The sequence below is a fragment of the Lissotriton vulgaris genome, chromosome 10 (assembly GCF_964263255.1).
Source record: "Lissotriton vulgaris chromosome 10, aLisVul1.2, whole genome shotgun sequence".
In the NCBI taxonomy this organism is placed as follows: Eukaryota; Metazoa; Chordata; class Amphibia; order Caudata; family Salamandridae; genus Lissotriton; species Lissotriton vulgaris.
The window spans coordinates 238,324,148-238,336,634 of NC_141698.1; the positions used below are offsets into that span (position 1 = coordinate 238,324,148).

At 47.8% G+C, this 12,487-nt stretch overlaps 1 protein-coding gene across 2 annotated transcripts in view; it reads left to right on the forward strand.

Annotated features, from left to right (window-relative positions):
• The window catches only part of ATG9B (autophagy related 9B), a 336,653-nt gene that overhangs the window by 269,419 nt on the left and 54,747 nt on the right, over positions 1-12,487 (forward strand). For both annotated transcript variants that reach the window (XM_086940924.1, XM_086940925.1), the window contains exons 13-14: positions 10,544-10,631; positions 11,566-11,735. In XM_086940924.1, coding sequence (XP_086797050.1) covers positions 10,544-10,631; positions 11,566-11,714 — 237 coding nt within the window. In that variant the 3' untranslated portion in view covers positions 11,715-11,735. The remainder of the gene's footprint in view (positions 1-10,543; positions 10,632-11,565; positions 11,736-12,487) is intronic.

Consider the following 12,487-nt stretch of genomic DNA (forward strand, 5'->3'; position numbering starts at 1 on the left):
TCACTTACCAGTTACATCAGTTACTAGAAAAACAGTTCAAGAGCGTAAAGACGAGATAAATGGAGCTTATAAGGGAGTGGGGTAGGGTAAAGGAGTAGGAGGGAATAAGGTGGAGAGACGAGGGAGAGTCTGCCCAAAGTCCAGCTGGGTTGCGTAAAGGTATCTCATGAAAATATCAAGGACCCCCTGTACAGTTTATGAAACTCCTAGGACAGAGTAATACTACAATGAGAAAAATTCCTAGGCAGTTGCTACAATTCAATTTACATTAATCTTGACATAACAGAATATCCGGGGGATGACCCAAACTCAGTGCAAAAGAGTGACAACTATTTAAAACATATAGGGCCCGATGTAGGAGCCCTAATGCCGGTCGGAAACGGCCGATTTCGGATGTTTCCGACCGGTATTAGGGGTTTCTAATGTAGGAGCATGCTTTACAGAATCGGTATTTTACCGAATCTGTATTTACAGATTCGGTAAAATTACCGAATCGGTAAATACAGACTCAGTAAAAATACCGATTCTGTAAAAGCACATGTAGGTAGCACATCTTTGAGTGCCGCAGGCCTTGCAGATTCGGTATTTTACCACCCAATCCAATTGGGTGGTAAAATACCGAATCCAGATGTGCATGCACATCTATGCATGCACACCTGTGCAATGTGACACACAGACATGCCCTTAGGGCATGTCTGTGTGCCACATGGCACACTAGTCCGGAATTGGGGTGCCAGAGGGTGTCAAAGTGACACCCCCTGCACCCTTGCAAAAATCGGAATTTACCGAATCGGTAAATACCGATTCGGTATTCACCATTGATTCCTATGGGCTTCAAGGCCCATAGGAATCAATGGGGGATACCGATTCTGTATTTACCGAATCGGTAAATACCGAATCTTACAGATTCGGTATTTACCGATTCTGAAATACCTACATGTGCCCCCTTCTATTTTACCACTTCTTAAATACCGAATCGGTAAAATTCGGTATTTTAGAAGTGGTAAAATAGAATTACCTACATCTAGCCCATAGAGTTCTTTTATTAAGATTTTATCTAAAATTGGAAACATGGTAAAAACACACAATACATATAAAACACATTGGTGCAATACACATCTGATGCAATGTATTCACCATAAGTCACGATGGGTGAGCACTTATTCACAAATATATATATATATATATATATATATATAATAGTCATACATAACATCAACAAATATAAAAAACAAACCGTTATAACACAAAACTGATGTGATGTGGCTGGGTGAGGAAAGTTCTCCGTTGCGTAAAGGTATCCCCACTCTATGCATTTGAACCCCTTTTCGGTATTGAGAGACTGTGCTAGTGTCTTACACTGCAAGCATTGGTCTGACAAAGCACACAAGCCAGGGTTCATGGATGGTTGTGTAAATTTCGGGCCTAGTGCAAACTGACCTGTGTTTGGTGGATGGGCGTAGGATGACTTTGCCAACACACTAGCCAGGGTTTTGATTTTCCCCATTCAGAAGAGTTATGGGTCGAGAACTGTCGCAGGACAGCAGATCCTTACTCGGCTTGGCGAGCACCGTTATGAGGGTTTTGTTGGAAATCAACCCTATGATGCCCGATCACTCCTCCTGCTTATAGGTCACCTCAAGAGATTATCATGTCTGAGGTTGTCCATTTGTAGAATTCTGCACTGAACCTTTGGCCTGCACAATCTCCTTTCTGGTGATTGCTCCTGAGAATAGCACCCAACCAACATTATTCAGTTGGGGGAGACAGACCGAATGAAGTAATTTATTGATTCCACCCTCATCAGTGACCGCTTCTGAAGTGTAAAGGTCTCTGTAGTATGTGAAAGTATCCGTTATCTCTTAGGGATAGATGATGAGACTACTAGTTCAGTTTTTAATAGCCAGGATGGTGGTAGCTGCCTCCTGTTGTCGGAACTGAGGCTTGAGTAATTTATCAGCCTTTTCACCCTGTTTGTAGTGGCTGTACTTGTGCTTATGGAGTGCATGTTCCAACCTTTGAGATGAAGGGGTGTTAAGGTTGCTTTCTCTAGCTGACGTGGGTGGGCTCTGTGGGGTTGAAGGAATAGGCCAGAGTCTGGTCCTAAATTGTCAATTCTAGGGAGAGTGCTGGGCCACCCTTTATTTGGTGTGCAAGGCTGCACATACATAAGTTGACCCCTAATGGGGACTATCGCTTTTGCCCATAGGCTCTGTGTAGATGAAACAGATCCCGCACCGAATCGGTTGCGACAGTCCGAGGTTCAGCATGTGGCTGGCCGGGAGTGATTGGAGAGCAAGCCCTCCAGTATATGAGCATACAACACCATCAACATTGTAGAATGTGAGATGAGAAAATATCTGGAATGGACTGGGTGCAGTGTACAGGGGAAAGGTAAGTGTAGAACTTGTCAGTCGGTTAAAGAAGGCGCAAGATGTAGAGAATACCATGGTCCTCCTGTATGTCTCAAGGATTGCTCTGTCTACATTGATGGCCCTATCTAATGGGCCAGTGCGGTCCAGCACAGATTCTACAGACAAATTCCAAGTCCCTGTCTTGAAGGATGGGTGCAGTACCAAATTCTGTAGGGGGGCAGTTGAGGTGAAGGAGGAATGTTTCTTTAATCCCAACTGTTGCATGGATCGACCGCACACAATGAGTCTTGACAAGGATTTTAAGGCAGGCCAAGGCTTACCTACCCTCAGGATCCATCCAAGTCTTGAGGACTGTACAGGAAATTAATCTGAGTAGCAAGTGTAGGAAGCTGGCTCTGTATATACTATACCAAAGTAAGGTATAGTGTGCAGTGGATCACCAGAGGCTTTACAAAGGTTAAAGTAGATAATTCCTTACTCTCTTTAGTGGTAGTGGGGTTGAGCAGTCGGGCTTATCAGAGGCCTGTGTTAAACATTTGTTGTGCACGCTCAGGCAAGAAATGATTACACACACTTAATGACTGAATCCAAGACCAATTGTTTGTACAAAAATATTACACTGTTACTTTTATTTTAAAACCAAGAGAACTCAGTTGCATCTAAGTACTAGTTTAAAATAGCAATACTTTGCAGGTACAGTGTGAACGTGTTTGCAAAAGATTTCATCGACTGGGCTCCCCAAAGTGGGGGGCTGAGGGTGCAGGGGTGCCTTTTAGTGTTGGGTTTTCTTTACTGGAGAGGGTCACAGGCAGGAGGGACCCTTTGTGAAGAGGCTGCAGGCGTCTTCGTGGAGTCCAGGAGAGGTCAGCCACCGATGGTGTTGAGGTTAGGATCGCTGGAGAGACTTCACCGGACAGATGAGTCAGTCAGACTCAGGCCATGGGCGTCTGGTGCAGAGTGGGTAGGTGTCAGTGTCACAGCTGGATCTGGAGTCCTTGTAATTGGAGTCTTCTGGAGAGGACCGCTGCCCTCGGGCGATCTAATCTTTGTCGAAGAGCAGGCAGTCTTTCTCAGGTTTTTGGAAATCTACTTCTTTGCAGGGTCTTTAAGCTGGAGACAGACCGGTAGGACTGGAGCCAAGTCTAAAGGAGTCTTCAGGCTTTGCTGCCCAGCGTCATCGTTGTCCTTCGTAGGTTGCAGGAGTCTGAGGATCAAGGGTCAGGGGTACCCCTAAATACTGAATTTAGGGTGTTACAGGTACTGGCAGATGGTAGACAATGGGCTGCTTTCCTTTAGGATTACTACACCCTTTGTATGGCCCCTCCCTTTGGGGAGGGGGCCTTCTATAACCTGACTGACTAAAATCCTTCCATTCAATATGGAGGATTTCCTAAGGAGGGTTTGCCTCGGTCTGCGCACCTTAGGGGTGGTCCTGTCAGAGAGGGTACACTCCTCTCCTGACCACTAATTTTCCCACCGACCTTGCCGCCAAAAGTTGGACTTGGTCAGGGGTGTTGGCATCTTTACAAGCTGGAGAGGCCCTAGTTAGCATATCAAAGGGCAGGAAGCCTTTGAGGCTCATCGCCCTGAATGTTGTTCCTGCTTAGCGGTAGGAGCGAAGCACCTCCACCCCAAGCAGGCTTTGTCCCTGACCCGCAAGAGCACAAGGGCTCTGTCCGGTGCTGCGGGGTCCCGGAAGGAGACCCAGTGGTCCTCTCCTGCCGCATCGGAGGTCCTGGATGATTTCAGCGGCGAGAATGAATTTGGGGAGTGCCGGGGGAGGTGGTCGGGTCGGGTTTCATAGTGAAGTCCTGCAAAGTGCCCAAACAATCTTGCAAGTCCTATAGCTCTAAAAAGTCACTTGACTTTTTCATCCATGGTGATCCACATGCAGGCTGGTTCCATTAATCTGTATTAAATGTCCCATTTACACACTACGGGTCGAAGAGCAAGGAAGGCCCTCCACTTTTTGTTGGTCTCTCTGGTGAATTTTGCCGCCATATGGATTTCATGGACTTCATAGTCGTGGGGTCCATGGTTGCAGGCCACTTCCAGTGTCTCAAAAAGCATGCCTTGATCGTGCGGGGTCTATCACTGTTGGCAGGTCTGCGGGTGCAGATGCGATGGGAGCTTTGAGTCTCCAGAGGTGGTGTGATGGTCACTCCCAATAAAGCGGAAGAGCAGGTCATAGACGAAGCGCCTCACCTTATACCGCACAACCTTCTCGAGGAAACGAAAAAAGCTCCTTTTGTCCTTCCGGCGTCTCTTTCATAAGACTGTGATCTTATGACGTACGCACCAATGTCCAGAGTCCCTGGTGTCTGTGTCACCTCGTGATTCCAGTGCAGTTAGACATGTGGCAATGTCATCTTGTTACCCCTGGAACACCCCTATTTCCGCCCAGATAGGTTTTGTGTCATCGGTGAGGTATGTGATCCTGGGGTCGATTGCTTCAAGCCTGTGTTTCACTGCCATGATTTCCTGTAGCATGTAGTCCTTTGCGTCTTATGTGTGCCCCAGTAGCACCAACGATAGACGTTTGTGCTGGGCTTGACCTCTAAAGATTAGCTGGCTGTTTGCCTTCCCAGAAGCCATGGACAACTGTCACAGTTAGCGAGCAAGAGTCCTGCAGCGTATGTGTTGTTCCCCTTCAGCAGGTATAGTCCCTGAAAGCTACAGGACCTGTGGCAGGACGCAGGGTGAGAAACCACCTACCACTGTTGTCCAGCCAGGTCTACCCGCCGTTGTCGTATCGGAGAAAAACAAAAAAGGGGGGTGTTGATTTTTGCAGAATGAAAAAAAGCAGTTCAGGATGGGTGGTAAACCCCCACAGGTGGTGCACATGCATGAGGGTGGAGTCACAGTGGGAGCAATTGTCCAGCAATGCCAGGCCGGTGCCTATATCTGTTGCACCAGAGAGTGAGTTGAAGCACTCGGGCGAGGCAGTGGGGTGTTGGGAGATCGCTGCGTCTGCAGATGCATTTAAGTAAGTCTTGCTGTGGGCCCCAGGCTGAGATAGTAAATCATGTGCCACCAATGAAGCGAGACTTGGGGTGGTTAGAGAAAATAGGCATTTTCTGGTGGAAAGTGGGAATCTCTCCCGTCAGGGCTGCCTTGTCACTGAGAAAAGTGCTCCGACAACAAATAAATGGACGGAATGCTAAATGAATCAAACGTTCACCCCCAATCAAGAGATGTGGATTAAATCCATTGTTCTTTTGCTCACTACGCCACCCCAGTTTGGACCCAGCCATATGCAACTAAATCTTGACCCTGCTCCTCATGGGACCGTTTTTTGGGTAATGCCCCTCATCACCCAGACTAGCTTGAAACCAGTGGCACAGCGAGCAAAGGACCCACGTCTGGGCATACCCATCCCACTTAGGGCGAAAAGTGCTGCAGCAACAGATGATGGGCGGAATGCTGAAAAAAGGCTAGACTTCACATGGACACCTCTTTCCCCTGAGGGCATCAGGCTTGCAGCGAGATTTAGCACAGCCCACCAGCCAGGGAGGGGGAGAGGTGTCATGGGGAGAGGAACCAGTGGGGGTGGGGTAACAGGCCTTTCATTCCAGCCCCCCCCCCCCCCCCCCCCCCCCCAGACTGGTTTGCAGAAACAGGGGCTCCCAAGCAGGGCCTGCAGTGGATGCCTGTCTTGAGTTCGTGGAAGCAGCTAATCAAGAGGAGATGAAAATCCAGATGCTGAAACAGTGGGACGTCTTTGGTGTGCCTCCTCTCCGCGGACGAGGGGCACCAGCGACCACCACGGGAAAGGCCCATCATCCAGGGCAAAAAAGGGGGTGTAGGTTTCTTGGGATCCTCAGGCCCTCGACAAGGGTTCGAAAGGCATCCAAGGATGATGCAGGCAATGGAGGTGGTGGGTGCTGCCTGAACAGGGCAGTATCCCCCCCAGTGATCAACGGTGATCAGAAGCTGTAGCGTCAGGTGACCTTCTTTGTCATTAGCCAAGCTCCACCCCCAGCACTGTCTGTTTCGAAGGATAGTATTCCTATGTGAGCTTGCAGTGCCTTTGTACATAAAGCTGTTTTACGCACAAGATCAATCTGTGATGTGAGGCGCGTTTTGCCAGTGTCTTCCTCTTAGTCTAAAATGGGCTCATGCAAGATCAGTTCTGATAGTGGGGCACCATGACGAGAGCTGGCAGTGCCTGTTTGCACAAGGGAATTTCTGGTAGTGTCTTGTGATTGGTCACCCATAATTCCCTATGGCATTTGTGTATGTAAGTGGGCATGTGCATACACACATGGTAAAGGTTGACATGATCTTTGAATGAGAGGGACGCTATTAGTGACTTTGTGTTAGGGCAGAGTGGGCTTCTGAATAAGGTGTTCGAGGCATGAGGGCTGCTGAATTCATATCTGTGCATAGATCGGCGGCGATCTATGCACAGATATGAATGTCAGCAGCCCTTCATGCCAAGAACAGATGCATACTGGTAAGTAGCATATTCCGCTCGAGGCATGAGGGCTGCTGAATTCATATCTGTGCATAGATCGCCGCCGATCTATGCACAGATATGAATGTCAGCAGCCCTTCATGCCAAGAACAGATGCATACTGGTAAGTAGCATATTCCATTTGTCTATACTAGGCTGCGTTTGCACACCGTGATTGTGGTCGTGCTTGCGTACATGATGTGGCTTGTGGTGGTGCTTTACCACGTGGTAACTGCTGTCAGGGTCCATTTACCTACATAGCATGGGACTGTGCCTGAAGTTACTGATTGTATGTTTATGTGCATGGGAATAGTTACACTTAGTGAGCTGTAGCTATGTGCAGTGCATCAGATGAGCGGGCTTGGTTTAATAGGGTCATAGTAAGTGTGCCCTCAATCAATATTGACGTGAGCACAGCACAGCAGAAACTTATGGAGGGGGAATCAGGATTGTTACCTTTGGCTCAGCTTTATACTTGTTATAATGGAGCAGTTATGATGAATCAGTTGGACCTTTGACTTTAGTTGAGTAATTTGTGGAGGGCACTCGGCCTGCATTTCTAAGTCTCAGCGACAGTGAGCACATCCCATTTTTAGGTTTCGCCTGGGGCACGGAGCGTAAGCTCCGCCCCCAGGAGAAATCTCTAGTCTTCAGTAAGGGACTCTTGAATACGCCCCTCTGTTCCATTGGCTAGCTCCATAAATGGAGGCTAGCCATTGGAACAGAGATCTGTCCGTCAAGGCCGGACCAGATTCGGGGGCGGTCCCGAGATTTTTTCCATGGGCGGAGTTTCGTTTTTTCCCGTTCCCTCCCCTTTCACTGAAAGTGATTTGTTTCTGGAGCTCGGGTCAGATGCGCTGTCCATTCCCGCCCCCCTCCGTGTGGCTCCCCGCCCCCTCCCGCTGTCCGTGTGCTTTCCCGCCCCCCCCTCCCGCTGTCCGTGTCCTCGTAGGTGCTTGTTAAGATTTATCGTTTAAATGTTCATTTACATAATCATTCTTTCAATGGCTCAACCTATGTTTTGGTTTCCCACCTCAAGCGTATCATGGCTGTCCCGGACGTCTTTATGAGTGACAGTTGCCCTGGCCTTTGAGCGTACTGAAAATCTCTGCGCACACTAATCATGGAAAGGGAAGTGGCTGCTGGGCGGGGCTTGCGTGCGTCATGGGTTGCTGTTACAGCTTGTCGGCATTGAGGGTTGTTGCCTTTGAAATGATAAATCAACCTGAAAGGTTCATTGAAAAGAATTGTTCTGGATGAATATATCGGAAAATATGGCTTGTCCGGTACAAGTTTGGTTCGAAGGAAAGTAAATCAGGTTTAAAACTTTTAAGGCACCCCACAAGTTTGCACCCTTGCCCGCCACGCCCACACACTCACAGGAAGATAAACAAACTGCTTGTACAAATATGAGTGTACTCACAAAGTCACTAGTGTTTGTACATCTTTTAAACTGTTCTTTACAGGCAATGGCTGTGGGAAGGAAAGGGGGCCGGGAAATGACAATGGACGGGGGCACCTCGGCGGTGCAGTCAGATCCTGCACATTTCCTCTCTTTCTGCTGCTGCTGGGAGGAGGGGAGGGGGCGGGGTGCGGCATCTGGGATGGGGCTGGCAAGTTTGCTGTTCTCTCGGAGCCCCGGTGTAGTGCCTAGGGTGCAGCAAAGGAGAGCAGCTTGCACGAGGCACCCTCCCTGGATATTGTCTCTGCCGGCAGAGAGCGGGAGCCTGGGCTGAGGGTCCCGGGAGATTGATCCACCCTGCGGGCCCCCCTGCCACCCCTGGGCTGGCGGGGATGCGGCATGTGTGGAAGCAGAGGCAGTAGATGCCGGGAGAAGGAGCGGCGGCGGCTCGGGGAGCTGTCACGGGGGGAGCAGCCTCCTCTCCCGCCTGGATTCCTTCCAGTTCTCCTGCTGACCTGTCTGTGGACTGAGCCGGTGTCACGAGGACACTTCCGGCTCCTGGAGCCGCCCGCGGTCGCAGGATGAAGCTCTCGCAGCTGCTAACCCTCACGAGGATCCGAGGAGGTAAGGTTGGGAGGGGACCTCGCAGTGCATTGTGGGGCACTTCTTTGCCAGCCTCTCTGGTCTCAGAAATTGGACCACAGCCGGTCCCTCTGACACCTTAACGGGATCTATTGAGTTTAATCAACAAGACTAAAACCTGGGATGTGTACTTGTTTATGGAAATGTAAACTTTTGCTGTAAGACCCTTGCATCTCACTTTTGTGAGGCGAGGTGGCCATATGTGTCGCTGAGAAATGTCTCAGGGGTCTGTAACTCTGAACAAGCATCAGGACCTTGGAAGACCACTCGCATGTCACGAGATATAGTGAAATCCAGAATTTTCCCAACGCGTGAGTTGCCCTGGCCTTTCCTGTGAGTGACGCTGCCTCAACCCACCTGGCCTGTCAGAGGCAGTCGTCTAGTATCAGAAAATTCTTATGACAACCCCGAGAGATGTCGGGCACAGGTGTGATCAGTGCAGAAAGTTGAAATAGATATGACACACACATGGAGAGGATATGACACATCCGTTCACCTGGCACAGCTCGTTGACATAGGGTATGGAACTTGTTCCTGCTAAATCAGGCACAACTGTGACCCTTTATTCAGTCCTCCAAACCATTCAGGTATTGGTTTCTGGCACAGGAATGAGCTTTACCCAATGGATTTGCCCAGGACAACAACCCTCTTTTAATTGTTAATCATTGGTGCCTTGTTGGTTTGTGGTTGATGGAGACTTAAGTTAAATATCCAGTGTTGTTTCCATGGAATGACTTGTGAACAATACAAATTGTCTTAGATTGTGAGTTTTCTTTAATTGGTGTGTTGTGAAGGCATGTGTAGTGTTGTGTGATTGCTGCATTGTGGGCTGTGAGAGCTGTGTGGGCTGTGAGAGCTGTGTGGACTGTGAGAGCTGTGTGGACTGTGAGAGCTGTGTGGGCTGTGAGAGCTGTGTGGGCTGTGAGAGCTGTGTGGACTGTGAGAGCTGTGTGGGCTGTGAGAGCTGTGTGGCTGTGAGAGCTGTGTGGGCTGTGAGAGCTGTGTGGGCTGTGAGAGCTGTGTGGACTGTGAGAGCTGTGTGGGCTGTGAGAGCTGTGTGGGCTGTGAGGGCTGTGAGGGCTGTGAGAGCTGTGTGGGCTGTGAGGGCTGTGAGAGCTGTGTGGGCTGTGAGAGCTGTGTGGGCTGTGAGAGCTGTGTGGGCTGTGAGAGCTGTGTGGGCTGTGAGAGCTGTGTGGGCTGTGAGAGCTGTGTGGGCTGTGTGGGCTGTGAGAGCTGTGTGGGCTGTGAGAGCTGTGTGGGCTGTGTGGGATGTGTGGGCTGTGTGGGATGTGTGGGCTGTGAGAGCTGAGCGAGCTGTGTGGGCTGAGAGAGCTGTTGGCAATGTAAATAACAATGCCATTTATTTATAAGTAAACAAAAAAAAAAGAAATGTCATGAGCAATGCCAATAGCTCTAACTTTTCCAAAGGCGAAACAATTGCATTGTAAATGCTTGTTTAGTGCTTGTCCTCAATGTAAAAGTGCACGGACCACTCACTCTTTTCTGCAGTGAGCATGTGCGGGGCAGACCACTCTTGTGCTTTGATCTTATTGACCGTGCACTAGACATTCAATTCTTTCTTTCAGGTGCATCACTCAGGGTGGTATTGCTTCTGTTGGTGTGCGAGTACCTATTCTATGGCTTATGCGTTGCTTCCTTTTCTCCCAGGTCCACCAACAGCAGCAGCATGGGCTGGGTCAGCACCAGGGAGTGTGGCAGGCAGCATCCGCACAGAGAGGGCACACCTCCGACTCTGGTAAGGAAATACTTTCTAGAAGAGTTTGATGCAGGAGACCTGTAACCATGGGCATAGAGAGGATACTCCATGGAAGTTATGATGTATCGCAATTGCTTAATTTCTGAGTGTTTTTTCTCCAGTCATCCTTTCATGGTCCATAATGCTCTTTGCTTTTCATATATTAAGTAACAGTACATGAGAGATCTCTGAGATTTTTGTTTATGTTCTAATTATCCGTAGCACGGGCATGCTAGATGTTTACTGTCTATCAAATTGTGCTATGTTGCTAGTTCTTTATTCCTATGAAAGTGCCGAATTAAAAAAGAAAAAAAATCTTCTGTTCTGTGTATGCAGATTTTTTTAATCAACTTGTGATACCCTTGCTTTGTCCAGAGTGATCCTGTTCTACGAGGTCACTGGAAAGAATGGCGTCAGGGGTTACAGTCACACTTAACTTCTAGATAGGAAAATTCTGTTAGATAGAGGCATTGAGAACGTCAGTATGAGACACTCTTGATAAGTTAACCAAATAAAGAAATGGGTCGGCATAAACATGTATCTACCTATGTACAGAGATCGTTCCCTGGTGGTCCTATTACACACTTGAAAAGTGATGTTGCTTTCTTCTTTTTGAACAGCAATTGGATGGAATTTTATTGCTGCACACTGAGTTGGAAGAACTGGCGGCACAATTAAAATTGTTTAGATCTTGATTTTGAAGGATGCTGTTGTCCTTTTCATGAGATCTTTATTGTTTTATGTACATTTGCTTGGATTGTGAGCATCGTTTTTTACACAGAGTAAGGTTCTATCCCTGAATGTCTCAGCTATCTGAATTATATCTATTGCTTCCCTATCTCTATTGTTCAGCGTGCATGTTTTCTCCTTGTTTACGTCGCACCACTAAGGGCAAAAAATAAACCCTTCACACATTTTCGTTTACTAACTTTAGGTACAGATCTGCACTCTGCTTCCTCTGGTCACATGTCTGCCTATCGAGGCCTGCAGCTCGGAGGATGGGTTGAAGAGGAAAGACATCAACAGCAAGATCAGGAAGCACAGGGAGCCCAGGGGAGTCAGGTTTCAAATAGCACCAGCTAAAGTGCCTTCCTGCAGGCTCAAGTAAGTAGGGTTTTGGGCCCTGAGAAATGTGTGCCTAGGAAAATTGGTTCCCAAAGTACAAGCCTTCATGCAGCCTTTGTTTTCTTTTTGAGGATTTTTCTGTGACAGAATGTTTGGTAATATATTTATCTTCTTACCTTGACAAAGTTTGGACACAGTAGTTTGCATGATGCAGCTGCTCTATGTAGTCTTGGTGGATGGTGTGTTGTGCATAAACACATGGATAATTAGGGAAGATGCTTGCTGCTGCCATTTCTTTTGTTGCTCTCTTCTCAGAATGCCAGTGTCATCATCTTCATTACTTTGCGGGCAAAATTGACTGAGTACTAGTATACTGCTGCACCCTTAACCATGCATAACTGTCCATCACATTACATCTACCCTGATCTAGTAAAAGTTTAAATATATCTCGTTGATATGCGTGAAATGTTTGATAGAACGTTAGGTTTAATTAATAAATGTGCTGAAATATGAGCTAATTAAGTAGCTATTGCACATGCCATAGTTTAATTTTGGTGTCTGTGCATTGAATTCAACCAAAATTTCCTACAGCCCATATGTTGAAGTCCACAAATTTCACAAACCATTGGTGTCGATTGCGACTCAGAAGGGCATTAGGTTCTCTCAGATTTTTCTTGGAACACAAGAGTCATCTATTCATAAGTGGAGGACAGCATTTGTATGTTTAGACTAGTTTTGAGATTATCTACAACTGTGATTCACATTTGAAGGTAGGCCTTTATATTTTAAAT